This window comes from Saimiri boliviensis, chromosome 1 (genome assembly GCF_048565385.1).
Source record: "Saimiri boliviensis isolate mSaiBol1 chromosome 1, mSaiBol1.pri, whole genome shotgun sequence".
NCBI lineage: Eukaryota > Metazoa > Chordata > Mammalia > Primates > Cebidae > Saimiri > Saimiri boliviensis.
The window spans coordinates 33,073,419-33,090,891 of record NC_133449.1 but is presented as its reverse complement, the minus strand read 5'-3'; the positions used below and the strand labels follow the sequence as shown (position 1 = coordinate 33,090,891).

Here is a 17,473-nt window from a genome sequence, read left to right as displayed (position 1 = left end):
TGAACTTTCCTTTCTTTCCTGTTCTAAAACCTGTAAATAAACTTCCATTTCTGCTCTGAAATCTGCCTCATCTCTTTTTCTGCCTTATGCCCCTCAGTCAAATTCTGTCTTCTGAGGAGGCAAGAACTGAGGTTGCTGCAGACCTATACGGGTTCACCACCAGTAACTGCGGTACCTTCTACGGGTAGCACAAGGACAGCAGCCATATTGGTAAGGGCCACCCCGATGACCTCATTACCCTTAATTACCTCATTAAAGATCTGATCTCCAAATAGAGTCATTTTCTGAAGTATTAGAGGTTAAAATTCCAACATATGGATGTTAGGGGAAACAATTTAGCCCATAACAAGATCTAACAAATTTAATGATTAACTTGTAAAAGACTACATCCGCCGGGCGCGGTGGCTCAAGCTTGTAATCCCAGCACTTTGGGAGGCCGAGGCGGGTGGATCACGAGGTCGAGAGATCGAGACCATCCTGGTCAACATGGTGAAACCCCGTCTCTACTAAAAATACAAAAATTAGCTGGGCATGGTGGTGCGTGCCTGTAATCCCAGCTACTCAGGAGGCTGAGGCAGGAAAATTGCCTGAACCCAGGAGGTGGAGGTTGCGGTGAGCCGAGATCGCGCCATTGCACTCCAGCCTGGGTAACAAGAGCGAAACTCCGCCTAAAAAAAAAAAAAGACTACATCCACAGAAGACCACTGGTAAAAATAAAAGTGGGGAGAGTGGGATACAACTTTTACACATGGACTCATTGACAATTACTCTCAGGTAGAATTTTTTCTACAAAAATGGTGATTTATTTCACTTTAACATACAATGATAGATATATCGGGGATCATCAAATTTAAAAAAAATTTTGTTGGGCTTACTTTACATATTACAATACTAACGTAAGCTTATAAACTCTTCCATTTCAGTGAAGGAAAGGGATCCCAGTGACACCTGCTAGCAGCCTGGCTGAAAAGGACATTACAATCAGACAAAACACTGAAAATATAAAGTACTTTTCTCTAAATGTGTATACAAGTTTTGAAACAAAATCACTGCCTGCTCCACAGGACAATTTGAATTTCAAAAATGTTCCAGGCCAGGAATCTCACAACCCTGTGTGACAATACTTAAAATACAGCTTAACAATATTTTATTGAAGACTTTTTCATTTGAGATTTTAAAAAACTGAAGTAAAAGGAAAACAGTAGCTAAGGAACTGCACAACCAAAATAATGAAAATTAGATAAAATATTTCCACCACTATTTAAATGCCAAATTTAATCAAGCAATAATAAAAAACCAAAACGACATAATAATACAACCTTCTGTTTAAAATAACAGCACTGTTCTACCTCTTTACCACTGAATTTTACATATGAACAGACTATATATACTGGTTTTTCAGAGAAATGTCCATTTGGTCTGCCACCTGTCAGGCTCATCCTAAATCCTCTCATTGTCTTCAGAGGACTTGCAACTCCATGCTGTTTCTGTATTTCCAACCTTCTGGGTTAGGTGTAATGTCTCAAGTATAATACATTTCTCCCTTTACCTTTACACAGTGCAGAGTATATGGGCTTAGGTTATGTAGAATCTCTTTCAATCCAGGTCACTGTCTTTCTCTAAATTCAAGGCGGTATTCAACGGAGTGCAGTAGTTCGGCTTGTCAGAAGGTACATAGCCTGGCAGACACAAACACTTGTAGGAACCTTCGGTGTTAATGCACTTGGCATTCTTGCAGAGAGACATCCGGTTGTTCAACTCATTGCATTCATTTACATCTGCAATAAGTCAAACCATGCAGGTAAACAATCTCCAACATTGCTCTGTGAGGACTCATAACCTACCTGAGGCTCATCTGAGGCAGTCTAAATGCTGCCCTTCCCCTGACCACCCCAAGCTTATCCCAAGTAAGCTTTCCCATTGTTGCTTCAATCAAGAACAAGATAAAGGTGATTTTTTAGATCTTAAAGAGGTAGATTATCACGGAAGTTCTAGAATTTCTTTCCCTGTTATTTAGCACGACATGAGCATTTTGTGAGCTTGCCATTTTCTAGTAGAACTTCAAGAAAGTTAAAGGAACTGTATTATCTCCAAATTCCTTCCCATAGGTATGGAGGAACTGCTAGATTTGTCAAGAGGAACCAGATAGGTAAGCAGAGAGCTTTCTCTTACACAGTCTCTCTAAAGCTTTCAGTAACATTTGTAGAATTCTTTCTACATGAGATCCATTTGGGCTCTCACTCACTTGAAACATCTGTTAAGAACCTAGGTTACCACCAGGCTGGGAGTGGTGGCCCACACCAGTAATCCCAGCACTCTGGGAGGCTGAGGCGGGCAGATCACGAGGTCAAGAGTTTGAGATCAGCCTGACCAATATGGTAAAACCCCATCTCTATTAAAAAATGCAGAAATTAGCTGGGCATGGTGGCGCATGCCTGTGGTCCCAGTTGCTCAGGAGGCTGAGGTAGGAGAATCACTTGAACCCGGGAGGCACAGGTTGCAGTGAGATCATACCACTGCACTCCAGCCTAGGCGACAGAGTGAGACTCTGTCTCAAAATAAAACGAGAAAAAAATAAATAAATAAACAGAACAAAACCTAGTTTACCTAGTTTACAGACACACCACGGATTAAAACTAACAAAAGCAAAGTGGGCAAAAGTCTGCTTCAAGAGGGAGAAGAAAAATAAACGAAAAACTTAAAAAAAAAGTCAAGAGTCTTTTAGCAAAGTGGCAAACAGGCCCTGAAAGACAACACTAAGTCACAAAGGGAAGGTTAAATGTATGTTTCCAGTTCTTTTCAGTGTAAGAGGGAGGGCTACATGACAGTTTTAGGAGGAGTTTTATTCAAATGATTACTAGGAATTTGCATTTTTTGCAGATGTCTACATTCCCTTATGCTAGTGTCAAGTATTCAAGGAAATCATTACTTGCAGCAGTCAAAAGCTATTTTTTTTTTCGAGATGGAGTTTCGCTCTTGTTGGCCAGGCTCCAGTGCAATGGCATGATCTCAGCTTACCAAAACCTCTGCCTCCCAGGTTAAAGCAATTCTGCTGCCTCAGCCTCCCAGGTAGCTGGAATTACAGACGTGCACCACCACGAGTGGCTAATTTTGTATTTTTAGTAGAGACAGCGGTTCTCCATGTTGGTAGGGCTGGTCTCAAACTCCTGATCTCAGGTCATCCACTTGTCTCAGCCTCCCAAAGTTCTGGGATTATAGGCGTGAGCCACCGCATCTGGCCTCAGAAGCTAAATTTAAGAGTCAAAGTAATTAACTGGGATATTCTGGCCTTTCCTCCAATATTTACCACTATTTGGATTCTTTTTTTTTTTTTCCAATCCTCATTGATAAATGGATTCCTAAATTAAATGCCAACTCTTTATTTTTAAAAAGAATTGCGGTAGGCTGGTGTGTGGTAGCTCATGCCTGTGATCCCAGGACTTTGAGAGGCCAAGATGGGTGGATCACCTGAGGTCACGAGTTCAAGACCAGCCTGGCCAGGATGGTGAAATCCCATCTCTACTAAAAATACAAAATTAGTCGGGTATGGTGGAACACTCCTGTAATCCAGCTACTTGGGAGGATGAGGCAGGAGAACTGCTTGAACCTGGGAAGCAGAAGTTTCAGTGAGTTGAGATCACCCACTGCACTCCAGCCTGGGTAACAAGAACAAAACTCAGTCTAAAAAAAGAAAAAAAAACTGTGGTAAAAGTATACAAAACACATTTACCATTTTAACCAATTTTAAGTATATAGTCCAGTGGCATTAATGTATAGCTCCAGAATTTTTCTCATCTTCCCAAACTGAAACTCAACAAATCCATCTTAAATGTTCTCAACTGACTGAGTTATGGACACAGGGTATGGGAAAGAAATTAATGTCCCATAAAACACACATCATTCTTACCGACACAGGTCATCTTGGCCGTATCCAAGTGATACCCATCAAAGCAATCACAGGTGTAACCTTCCTGGACCCTCACACAGCGACCATTTTCACATCCATTGAGGATGCCGCATTCCTCAGCCTGTAACTCCTCAAAGCTATTTAGAAAACCTGGAAAGGAAAGGGCAGAAGCTCAGTTAGACATTTTCAACCTCCTATACCATTTTTTAAATGATACTAAGATTATGGTTCATTTTCTAAATAGACACATATATTTATCCATATATATTTCAGACACCTTAGTCAGCATTAAAAATTAAGACTGAGGCTGGGCGCGGTGGCTCACGCCTGTAATCCCAGCACTTTGGGAGGCCGAGGCGGGTGGATCATGAGGTCAAGAGATCGAGACCATCCCGGTCAACATGGTGAAACCCCGTCTCTACTAAAAATACAAAAAATTAGCTGGGCATGGTGGCGCATGCCTGTAATCCCAGCTACTCAGGAGGCTGAAGCAGGAGAATTGCCTGATCCAGGAGGCGGAGGTTGTGGTGAGCCGAGATCGCGTTATTGCACTCCAGCCTGGGTAACAAGAGCGAAACTCCTTCTCAAAACAAAACAAAAACAAAAACAAAAACAAACAAAAAAAATTAAGACTGAGCCGGGTGCAGTGGCTCAAGCCTGTAATCCCAGCACTTTGGGAGGCTGAGGTGGGTGGAGCACGAGGTCAAGAGATCGAGACCATCCTGGTCAACATGGTGAAACCCCATCTCTACTAAAAAAATACAAAAAATTAGCTGGGCATGGTGGTGCGTGCCTATAATCCCAGCTACTCAGGAGGCTGAGGCAGGAGAATTGCCTGAACCCAGGAGGCAGAGGTTGCAGTGAGCCGAGATCGCGCCATTACACTCCAGCCTGGGTAACAAGAGCGAAACTCCTTCTCAAAACAAAAACAAAAACAAAAACAAAAACAAAAACAAAAACAAACAAACAAAAAAAATTAAGACTGAGCCGGGTGCAGTGGCTCAAGCCTGTAATCTCAGAACTTTGGGAGGCTGAGGTGGGTGGAACACGAGGTCAAGAGATCGAGACCATCCTGGTCAACATGGTGAAACCCCATCTCTACTAAAAAAATACAACAGCTGGGCATGGTGGCACGTGCCTGTAATCCCAGCTACTCAGGAGGCTGAGGCAGGAGAATTGCCTGAACCCAGGAGGCGGAGGTTGCAGTGAGCCGAGATCACGCCATTGCACTCCAGCCTGGGTAACAAGAGCGAAACTCCGTCTCAAAAAAAAAAAAAACAAAACCACCAAAAGTCTTATTTTAAGGAAACAGAGACTCTTGTTTAGCTCTTTTTATTGTTTATATCTCTTGAAGCCAATTCAGCTAGATTTCAGAGTTTTCATGATACAAAAACAATTCAGTCAGGCCTCAAGAGTGTTTAGCTCTCATTTTGCAGAGGAAAGTTCTAAACATAAATCCACAGTGACCCAACACACTGTCATGTGGCCTCTCATCTCCTCTCTCTTCCCAACACTACCACAAAGTAGCTTCAAAAAAAAAAAGTATATATATATATATATATATATATACACACACACATACATGGCCTGAACTATCTGGCCTTCGAAGTAATTCTCCAGTGGAACCGCAGGGGGCAGCAAAGTATCATTGCTCATGGAGGGCAATAGGGTCTAACTGGGAGGAATTGCACAAGGATCTGGAGTTCGGTCTCGCTGATCAGCAAAAAGCAGCCAACTGAGCCAGGTTTTCTCCCCCCAAAACAAGGAAAGAAAGACTTACTTCTTACTTCTCTTAAAAAAAAAAAAAGTTTCAACAATAACTAAAGTACCTGAGGTCAACATGGAGACAAATTTGTTCAGAGTTTCCCTTATAGTCTAAGATTCGGTGCCCTGAAGGAAGGTAGGTGAAGAAGAAATTTTTAGAGCATGCCCTTCAGAGAAGAAAGTGGGTTTTAGAGATGACCTAAAAATATCCAATAAGTGAATCTGAAATGACCTGTTTGGGTAAGAACAATACAATCGGTGTTGGGGGGCTTGACTTCCCAACCCCATTTCACTATGTGTACATTATAAACCTGGGCAGAAAGCTTATTTTTCTCACATATGAAGTAAAAGCACTGAACTTTATGATTTCTAAAGCCCCACTCAGTTACAGGTTTATTTTGTGGAAAAGAACATGGGATTTGAATCAGAGGAACTGGGCCTTCTACTCATGCCTGTGACTTTGGCCAAGTCATTTTATTTTGCTGAAACCAGGTTTCTCATTTAAAAATAGAGAAATGATGCTATCTAGAATGGCAGACCCAACATTGAACACAATGCCTGGCGCTCAATACAAAGTATTTTGTAATGAATGAACACTTTCCTACCTTGTGAAGATTAATGAGATTTGGCATAAGTCTGGGAGAAAAAAAAACAGTACATATACACCATGGAATACTATATAGCCATAAAAAAGGAGATGTCTTTTGCAGGAACACAGATGGAGCTGAAGGCTATTATCCTCAGCAAACTAACGCAGGATTAGAAAACAAAATACCGTATGTTTTCACTTGTAAGTGGCAGCTAAGTGATAAGAACTTATGGGCACAAAGAAGGAAACAACAGACATTAGCGTGTGGAGAGTGGGAGGAAGGAGAGGAGCAGAAAAGGTAACTACTGGGTACTGGGCTTCATACCTTGGTGATGCAATAATCTGTACAACAAACCTCTGTGACATTTTACCTATGTAACAAACCTTTACGTGTACCCTGAACCTAAAATAAAAGTTAAAAAATTTATACCGCAAAAAAATCGAGTAGTGTATCCATGACACGGCCACTTTAAAACTTTAAAGGAGAAAAAGAATCCCAGCTACTCAGGAGGCTGAGGCAGAAGAATCTCTTGAGCCCATGAAGTGAGGTCAAGACCAACCTGGACAATACAGTGGGACTCCAATTCTCAAAAAAAAAAAAAAAAAAAAAAAAAAAAAAAAAAAAAAGTGACAGCACATACCCAAAGCCAGTCAAAAAACGCTTACAAAAAATACTTACTCTATGACAGTATTTTCAGATCCCATGTATCACAGTAAAATCATTTTTACTTCATAGCTAATATATTTTTTTTATTATTATAGAAATTAAAACATAAAAAGTAAAACTTGAAACTACCCCACACATATCCGGCAGGCCCCCCAAAATACTTTTTCAGGACTATAAAACAGATCAGGACACTATGGCCCCTGGTCCAAATCTGGCCGCTACCTACTTTTGTCAGTAAACGCAGTGATGCCCATTTGCTGATGTCCATATGGCTGCTTTTGTGAAATTACAGCAGAGTTGAATACCTAAACAGAAACCACATTGCCTGCAAAGCCTAAAAGTTTTACTATTTGGGCTGGGTGTGGTGGCTCATGCATGTAATCCCAGCACTTTGGGAGGCCAAGGCAGGCAAATTACAAAGTTAGGAGTTCAGGACCAGCCTGGGCAACATGGTAAAACCCTATCTCTACTAAAAATACAAAAATTAGCCGGGCATGGTGGTACATGCCTATAATCCTAGCTACTTGGGAGGCTGAGGCAGGAGAATCACTTGAACCAGGGAGGTGGAGGTTGCAGTGAGTTAAGATTGCGCCACTGCACTTCAGCCAAAGCAACAGAGCAAGACTCTGTCTCAAAAAAGAAAAAAAAAAATTACTCTCTGGCCCTTTATAGAAAAAATGTATGCCTATTCTCTGCTCTAGTAAATTCCAATTTTAGAAATACTGCTCCCTAAAGGTAACAGAGATGGTGAACCATAAAGGTGTTAAGAAACCTCACTCAGCCTCCATCTGTGTTCCTATGTACCCAACACAATCACTTTCACAGCACGGCCCAAAAGCTCTTGCTGGTGGTCAGAAAACTGGCTGGGAAGTGGGAAATATTTCCCTGCAACTTCTAAGAAATGTAAAGGCCATTACGTTGTCCAAGCTGGAGGTCTTGGAACTGCATCTCAACTTCCTATGTTGCTAAATAAGAAATTGATGTGACACCAACATGTTTATTTCTTAACATTTGTAGTAAATTTAAAAAAGAGCTTTAAATCAATGCCAGCATGAAAAAGAAGATACATAAGCCAGACATTTCAACATGAAAATTCCTGGAATCCAAACTGTAATGCCATAGAGGGTTCTGACTCCCAGACTCCTCTTTGGTCTTCCCCCAGGACCCACCAGTGCATGGGATTTTGGTTTTCCATTTGTCCTGGGGTTACTGAGGTTTCAATGCTTTTCACGATCCCAGGCTCTTGCCTACATTTAAGAACGGAGTTATTGAGGCGGAAAGCTGTAAGCCACAGGATTGTGTCAGAGTCACATACAGACTTCACCTGGTATTCCTGATGTATGGGGCAAGCTGGGCTTTCTTTCAACCTTAATCTTTCTTCCCCCTTCCTTTTTTCTTAAATAAATGTTTACTGACCCCTAACATATACAGAGAAGCGTACAAACCCTAAGAGCGCACAGTCTTATAGCTGTGAGTGCCTTCTGGTCCATTTCATAAAGTACTGCATGGTGATGCGTTGTTGATGAAAAGAAAGAGTGTTGTTAATCTATGGTGTTAGAAGTCAGGATAGTGGTTGCCCTTGGGACGGGGTGGGCAAGGGCACCAGGGGCCGTCTGGAGGCTGGCACTGCTCCTGACCCGGGTGAGAGTTACACAGGTGTATGTTCATCAGCTGAGCTGGATTAACAGACTATTCTTATCATGGACATTTTAAAGCATTCTTAATTCTACTAGATGATCAATATACTACATCCTTCAGAAAAAAAGGGAAAGGGAGGACAAGGAGGGAATGAAGAAGGGAGAGAAGGGGAAAAAGAAAGAGAAGGGAAGGAGAAAAAAAAGCTCTTGATACAGAACTGAAATAGCTCCTAAATTCAACTAGAAATCTCATGCTGCTGCCCGTAACTGGGTGCTGGCTAGCATGCTATGTGCACAGGTGACAGGGCTCAGGACAGAAAAAAAGTTCACTGCATTTTCCCCTCAAGTCCTAAGTCAAATTCCTTGGTCAGCAGCCATTACCTATCTTAGAAACATGGTGCAGGCCAGGCATGGTGGCTCACACCTGTAAGCACTTTGGGAGGCTGAGGTGGGTCAATCGCTTGAGTCCAGGAGTTTGAGACCATCCTGGACAACCTAGACAACATGATGAAACCCCGTCTATACAGAAAAAATACAAAAATTAGCCAGGGGTGGTGGCACACGCCTGTAGTCTCAGCTACTTGGGAGACTGAGGTGGGAGGATCGCTTGAGCCCAGGAGGCAGAGTTGCAGTGAGCTGTGATCATGCCACTGTACTCCAGCATGGGTAACAGAGCAAGACCCTGTTTCAAAAAGAAAAAAAAAAATTGGGGTGAAGCTGCGCATAAGAGGATGGCCTCTCTGTGAGCTGTGGACGAGGCTCCCAAAATGGGTGTTTCCCTGTTCTTGTACTTGAAGTGAGACAACCTACTACCACTAAGATTTCATGTGAACCTCCCGCTTTTTCAGATTTCAAATTGTCCGATTTGAGCTTGTGTGTCTGTAGGCTTCTTCACACGCACTTATGTTCTAAAGGGGATCACGATTTGCAGATACACACTCCCACCTCCCCCATGAAGGCGGTGCTCACTAATCCAGGAAAAGCTGGCACACATTATTTCTTACTCCATAAATCCTCGCACCAATGTATGTAAAACAATCATTTCTGACCAAGAGGGCAATTCTTTTCTTACCTCCTACTCTAAAACACTTATAATAATGATCAACTTGTACAGTTAACACTTGTCACTTCCCCGTAGGAAAAAAAGGCTACAATACAACTGAGCTCTCATGGAAACCTTGGCCCTCAAACTAGTCCACCAAAGAAATGATTTTGTTACAGCAATTATAACTATAAGATAGTTTTCTTTAAGAAAAATAAATATAACAGTATCCCTACCAGCAAGACTTTTCATTGAATGCAATGATTCCTTTTGTTTGTTTTGTTTTGAGATAGGGTCTCGCTCTGTTGTCCAGGCCAGAGTGCAGTGGTGTGATCTTGGCTCATAAACGATGCAGTGATTTTCAGACTCACCTGTGCAGAAGGACTGCCCCTGTGAAACACACACAGCTGGGTCCCACCCTAGACTTTCTGACCAGCGAGCGGGTCTGGTGTGGGATCAGAAAAGCTGCATTGCTCACAAGTTGCCATTATATTTTAAGGACCACTGATTAATCTCCAACCACAACTTAGTATCAAAGGAATGGGGTGATTTTGCTTACGGTCTTGGATGAAGTAGGGATCGGCTTCCGGACCATACTGTTCACTGAAGTCAACCAAGGCGTCTCGTCCGTATGGCTGCCGGCGTCCCGTCACAGGGATGTTACACAGCTGAGCATAGTCATCTAAGGAGTGAACAAGCAGTGTGAGGTGCCGTCGCTGTTAGCTCACACCAGCCCACACCCCTTCACAGCTCGTAGCGATGAGAATCTGCCAGTGCACCCTTCCACGTGTGCCTCCCCTGTGCACCACTGAGCCTAGAAAGTGTCTGAATATCTTTTGATGGGAATTCTGTACATCCACGTGCAATGACTGCTGTAGAGCATAATTAAGGTTCCAAATTGAAGATCAAAAATATTAGCTTGACAGTTGGTAGACCACATCCCAGAGCAGTAAGGGGCTGAAAAACGGAGCCATTTGAGAGTGCTTCAGGCTTTCTGGAAAGATGGCTTTACCTAAACCCATAAAGAGTTATCACCAAAAACATTTTTAAAGTAGAAAGTAGTCATTCTTACAGAGAGGTGCTTTTTCATTCTCTAGAGACAGGAAAAATGTATATCTGGTGTCCAAAAATGATACAGCACCAGGCAAAGACCCTGTTAGTTACCCTGCCTAAATTTAGCAGACACTATTATAACTCTGTAGTCCCTAAGGATGGTATTATAGCAATGCCGAGAGTCATAATAATCACAATAATAATAATAGCAGTGGTAGTAATAACAGCAGCAACCAGTCATATAATACTTGCTCTGTTCCAGATACTGTTTGAAGCACTTAATACACATCAATGCACTGAAACACTCACGCCATCCTATGAAGACGTTCTATCATCTCCATTTTACCAGTGAGGAAATAAAAGCAGAGAGGTTAGAGCTGCCATGTGGCAGCACCTGCCTTTAAGTCAGAAATGAAGCTCCAGAGTGCACATTTTTTACATTTGGCTTTCCTGCAACAATCTCAGCTTCTTTGGAATTTCTGTCTCTGTGCCCCAGCTAGACTCCTCTGTGGTTTCCACTTCCTGAGGCCACATTGCTGTTCCATGCTGGGTGAGCCCATGGCCATCTGACTCCTACACTCCCCTTTACTCCTCTCTCTAGGACCCACCAGTGCATGGGATTTTGGGTCTCCATTTGTCCTGGGTTTACTGAGATTTCAATGCTTTCCATGATCCCAGGCTCTTGCCTACATTTAAGAACAGAGTTATTGAGAATGTCTAGGGAGGAAAGCTGTAGAAAGGACAGCTTCATGTTCTGAGTATGTTCCAGAAAATACACTCTCTAAAGATACATCTAGCAGTGAAATTCTGGGGGTCCACGGATGCCAACAGCTCTGTTAGGACGGTGAAGCGAAGGTAGGGCTATAGGCCCCAGGACCAGGTGGGCATGCCCGGGCAGTCGAGCAAGGCAATGGCCACATTTGTCTGGAATTTTCCTCTATTGTGTTTATTCTTGTACCATACAAAAATAAAAAACCACTAAGGCAATACTGTGAACTCTGAAGGCTTTCTTTTATCGGCCCGTACTTAAAGGACTGGAAGAATGAGGGTCAGGAATCAAAGGTGTGTGTGTATGCATGTGCACACATGCACACACACATTCTGAGAATTGCCCAAAGCAAGTGTAAGGCCAGAAAAGACCTTGAACCACTGGCTAGGGTAGGATTCTGGCTGCCTCTGCCTAAATTTCTCCTTATGTGGAAGCATTCCAGGAACAACATCCAGACTCCAGACGTCCCAGCACTTTTGCATGAAACCATTCTGTGTGAAATATTAATTTCATTAAGGAAATAGCCGAACCTGAAAAAAGATTCTTGACTCAAAAGAACAGAACTACTTCAAACAGAGCGAGCACAAATGGCTGTCAGTTCTGCTTAAAGTTTGAAAAAGCAGAATTAAGGATTTCTTTGCGAGAGCAAGATTGTTGAAATGTTTACAAGTTTCAAGAGCTGAGGTCATCTTTTCCCATGACTTTTTATATACATTTGTTGTACATCTGAAAGGGAGACTTGTTCCATATTTTATATTCAAGTCACAGTTGTGATCTAGAGGAAATATTAAAAATGAATTAATTCTGGTACTTTTTTTTTTTTTTTTTTTTTTTTGAGATGGAGTCTTGCTCCGTCTCCCAGGCTGGAGTGCACTGGTATAATCTCAGCTCACTACAACCTCTGCCTCCTGGGTTCAAGAGATTCTCCTGCCTCAGCTTCCCAAGCAGTGGGATTCTCCTGCCTCAGCTTCCCAAGTACAGGTGCCTGTCACTGCACCCAGCTAATTTTTGTATTTTTTAGTAGAGAAGAGGTTTCGCCATGTTGGCCAGGCTGGTCTCAAACTCCTGACCTCAGGTGATCCATTCGCCTAGGCCTCCCAAAGTGCTGGGAATATAGGCTTGAGCCACCATGCCTGGCCTCTGGTACTTATTTTTTAACAGAATTTTATTATTATTATTATTTAAAGAAAGGGTCTCACTCCGCTACCCACACTAGAATGCAGTGGCACCATCGTGGTTCACTGTAGCCTCAAACTCCTGGGCTCAAGTGTTCCTTCTACCTCAGCTGCCTGAATAGCTGGAACGACAGGCATGAGCCACCAAACCTGGCTAATTTTTGTAATTTCGTAGAGACAGGGTCTCACTATGTTGCCTGGGCTGGTCTCGACTTGACTCCAGAGATTCTACCACTTCAGCCTTCTGAAGTGCTGGGATTACAGGTGTAAGCTGCTGTGCTTTGCCAAGGTATTTATTTTATAAAGCGAAATCCAGAGGTGGCTGAGCATCCTCTTGGATGCCGGCTGGCTGTCAGAGAAGCCTTGCTGGGATATGAGGTCCAGGGATGTCGAATGACATGAAGGTGGCCAGCCACCTTCAATCCAGTGCACTCCCCTAGACATGCTTCCTCCACCAAAGAAATGAGATGGCCTTGAGTCTCTAAGCTGTCACTCTACAGCAACGCCAGAGGAAAGGACTGAAGGTGAGAGTACAGAGGAAGGGCAGGCTCCTGCTCCTATGCGATGTTCAGGACCAGCTCCCTGCAAAAGGTGGACCTGAACTGAAACTAACGAGGTCAAAAGGAATTATGTCACAGAAAAAGGTATTTAGGATTAATTTTTTTTTTTTTTTCTTTGAGACGGAGTTTCGCTCTTGTTACCCAGGCTGGAGTGCAATGGCGCGATCTCGGCTCACCGCAACCTCCGCCTCCTGGGTTCAAGCAATTCTCCTGCCTCAGCTTCCGGAGTAGCTGGGATTACAGGCACGCGCCACCATGCCCAGCTAATTTTTTTGTATTTTTAATAGAGACGGGGTTTCACCATGTTGACCAGGATGGTCTCGATCTCTCGACCTCGTGATCCACCCGCCTTGGCCTCCCAAAGTGCTGGGATGACAGGCTTGAGCCACCGCGCCCTAGGATTAATTTTTAAAAGCACATACCGAAAGACATCAAGAAAAAACACTAAGTTGTTTTTGAGACTACCAAATACTTCCTAAGGAAGTCCTCTGACTAGACCCAGCTAGGGAAGGGGGCAGTGCAGGGTAATGGGTTGGGGAGGTACTTCTGGGATATTCCACATCCTCCTTCTTTACCTTTCTTCCCTGCCATGTGGTTTTTCCTTTTTTTTTTTTTTTTTTTTTTTTGGAGACAGAGTTTTGCTCTTGTTGCCCAGGGTGGAGTGTAAGGATGTGATCTCAGCTCACCACAACCTCTGCCTCCTGGGTTCAAGAGATTCTCCTGCTTCAGCCTCTCGAGTAGCTGGGATTACAGGCATGTACCACAACACCCAGCTAATTTTTATATGTTTAGTAGAGACAGGGTTTCTCTGTGTTGGTCTGGCTGGTCTCGAACTCCTGACCTCAGGTGATCAACCTGCCTCGGCCTCCCAAAGTGCTGGGATTACAGGCATGAGCCACTGTGCCTGGCTGTATTTTTCCTCTTAAAATGCTAGAATGTGTTGCCCTTTGCTGCTTCACTTTACTCTAATACATACACATTCCAAGCTCCAAGACAGTTTTGGTCAGTGATCAAAACATCATTTCTGCACCACATGTCCTCTCTTTTGTATTTGAAGATGTGCTAGGTGATGCTAGAGTCCCGTCATCACCAGGAAATGTATTTTGAGTTATTTTTCTGGGAGCCTGCATCTGTCTGTCCTAATCCATCCATGCCGCCCTTCCCACCGTACACATCTGCCCTAATACTTGGCCAGAATTGTGGGGTAATGGGAAGAACATGAGCTTCAGAGGTGGAAACTGGGCTCAAGTCCTGACTGCACCACTTACTTCCCAGCTTAGCAGTTCTGGGCAAGCCTCAGTTTCCACATCTGTAACACAGGGACAAGAATTCTTGTTTGTCTGCATCTGTGTTCCTAACATGTAAAAAAATGAGATAATTTTGTGAAACTATTTAAAAAATTTGAAGCACCATGAAAACGGATAATCCAATTCTTTTCTTCTGGGTGACATCACTAAGTTCCTAACGAATATTTGGAAATAATTAAAGATTTTTTTTTGAAGACAGTATTAGACTGAGTGATTTACATTTTAATGTTAATGAAACTTAAAAGCAGTGATCAATGGACAAATAACTGTGCCGTTAATTAAGAGCAATGGAAGAATGGTCCACAGGTGTTTTTAGATCTTGTTTCAAAACTATTTGGAGTTTTTAAATAGGTAGAGGGAAACTAGCTTAGTAGACAGAGAAGTCTTCTTAGACTCCCTCTAAAACAAGGCACGAAATTGTTGACTGCCTCGGTAAATGTAATTACTTGGTTGGACAGTGAAAAGTATGAACAATAACACATTTTAACATTAGATCATCAGAACTCAAAGTACAGGGGAAAAACTGATGTCCAAAAATTTTTGTATAGGCCTTAATCAGTCAGAAATGTCTTAGATAGAGAGTAAGTTAATAGAACAGAGTAGGTTTATAGAAGTGGATTTCACCATCTTTCAGGAAAGCAATGGGAATATCATGTAGTATTTTAATGTCTTGGGAAAGACATCCTCTTTAGGATCTCGGTACAGGCAAATTTCTAACATGTGCTGGGCCTCTGAGCACCCCAAGCCACCAGCAGAACCCATTCTAGCTCGGAGGTGCTTGGCATTGGCTATCTCCATGACTAGGTCACTGCTAGAGTCTAGCTTGGGGAACTGCATGAGTTGTGGCTGGTTGAGGGCACAGAGCCCAAGAATAGCAGATCCCTGAACTATCTCCATAACTTCCCACAAGAACCCACAAGAAACTCTTGGCTGCTACTTCATCCAGCTCCTCATGTGGAGACGAACACATTTTTTGTCCTTAGAATCTTTTTCTTTCTCCAAAACACCCTTTACTTATGTACATCAACAATTAGTCACCTCCTTGTCTGGGGCTTGGTGTGGAGGAACAGTTTGCTTAGCAGGGCTTGCCCTGGGAGGGACACGTTGGAGGCAATCCCATTTGAGACCCCATACGATGTGTCCACCTGGAATGTAGCCAAATAGCAATGTGACATGAAAAGGAAATGGAAAACGTCACACCTCAAAGAGCCTCCCCCACCCACTGCCTTCCCCATGCCCCAAGCACAAATGCTTAGCTCTTGATCACAGCTTTGAAAGATACACAAGGGATGCTATGGGACACTGTCACTACGTGGTTTAAACAAGATCCAGGCCACTGATCACACTCATTTCCCTGGCATGGCTGATTCATATGACAAATGCTGTTGCTTTTCATCTTAAATTGAAAAAAGAAAAGGTTTAAAAATTACCCCCTGGAGCCTGTGGGCGTGGGGCCCCTGCTTTTGGCAGCAATGGGAGGGACAGTACCACATCCTTACTATAGGAAATCTCCATTCTTTATGACAGACACATGTGCAGGGCAGTCTGGACAGTCACATGTCACCATGCTACCCTGGCATGTGAGCAGACCAGGAGGTAAAGTCTTAGTTCTGACTGAGGCAAATGAAATTCAGCTGTTTTTAGAAATGGTAGAGAGGCTGCAATTTTGTTTTGCACACATCAGGGATAAACATGCAATGCTCTGAAGTTTGAACTGTGTATTTTTCAAACATAAGAGAAACAAAAACCAATTATCATGCTTCAAGAAAAACAGGACGGGGCCGGGCGTGGTGGCTCACACCTGTAATCCCAGTACTTTGGGAGGATGAGGTGGTGGATCACTTGAGCCCAGCAGTTTGAGACCAGCCTGGGCAACATGGTGAAAACCTTTCTCTACAAAAAAAATTCTAACTTAGCCAGACATGGTGGCAAGCTGAGGCCACAGGATCATCGGAGCCCTAGGTCTGGGCTGCAGTGAGCTGTGATCGTGCCACTGCACGCCAGCCTGAGCAACAGAGGGAGACCCTATCTAAAAAAAAAAAAAAAAAGAAAAAAATATGGAAAAAGAAAAAGAAAAAGAAAAAGAAACAGAAAAGTGGGTTACATTCTACTAAAATTTCTAGACCAGGTTTTTTTTTTTACAGGTTTAAATATAGATTATTGACAGTGGTGTTTAAAACACACAACTAGGAAACAGAGGGAGGAGATAGAGAATGGAATGGAATGGCTGCCTCCTCCAGTGGACTCATAAGCCAGCATTATAATAGGCACCTTCCCTCGCCCCACCAGATGGAGTCTGGCTCGGTCATCCAGGTTGGAGTGCAGTGGCATGGTCTTGGCTCACTGCAACCCCCACCTCACAGGTTCAAGTGATTCCTATCTCAGCCTCCTGAATAGCTGGGAGTACAGGCAGGTGCCACCATGCCTGGCTAATTTTTTTATTTTTAGTAGAGTTGGGGTTTCACTATGTTGGATAGGCTGGGCTTGAACTCCGGACCTCAGGATCCACCCACCTCAGCCTCCCATACTGTTGGGATTACAGGTGTGAGCCACGGCACCCGGCCAATAGTTTTCTATAAATGAAATTAGCAAGATTCTCCAGGAGAGAGATCCAAGATGGCTGATCACTAACAGCTCGGGATTGTAGCTCCCACTGAAAGCTCAAAGAATGAGAGGACGCCACACCTTCACATGAATTCTTGTTGCTCACGCACCAGGAGATTCCCAGCGGAGGAGCCCCACGGGTCGCCAGCGCGACTCTTGTGACCGGCGAGGCGGTTTTGCCGCCGCCTTGGAGCGACGGTTCTTGGTGCAGAGTCGGAAAAGCACCATTAATCTTAATGCCGCTGATTTGGTCGGTGCAGTGGGTTGCTCAGATTTCGGCGCTGAGAATCAGTAAGTCGGACGTCCACTCAGAAACCTAATTACAAAGACGGTGAATTCAAAGACCACAGATGGATAAATTTATAACGAAGGGAGGAAAACGGCCAAAAAAGGCTGAGA

The 17,473-nt window shown here is 43.3% G+C and overlaps 1 protein-coding gene across 11 annotated transcripts in view; it reads right to left on the bottom strand.

Annotated features, from left to right (window-relative positions):
• Positions 1 to 780: 780 nt before the first annotated feature.
• Positions 781 to 17,473, bottom strand: part of LTBP1 (latent transforming growth factor beta binding protein 1) — a 476,883-nt gene continuing 460,190 nt past the window's right edge. For all 11 annotated transcript variants that reach the window (XM_039478754.2, XM_039478757.2, XM_039478764.2 and 8 more), the window contains 3 exons: positions 10,166 to 10,288; positions 3,908 to 4,057; positions 781 to 1,778 (listed from right to left, as the gene is read on the bottom strand). In XM_039478754.2, the coding sequence (XP_039334688.1) occupies positions 1,597 to 1,778; positions 3,908 to 4,057; positions 10,166 to 10,288 (455 nt within the window). In that variant the 3' untranslated portion in view covers positions 781 to 1,596. The remainder of the gene's footprint in view (positions 1,779 to 3,907; positions 4,058 to 10,165; positions 10,289 to 17,473) is intronic.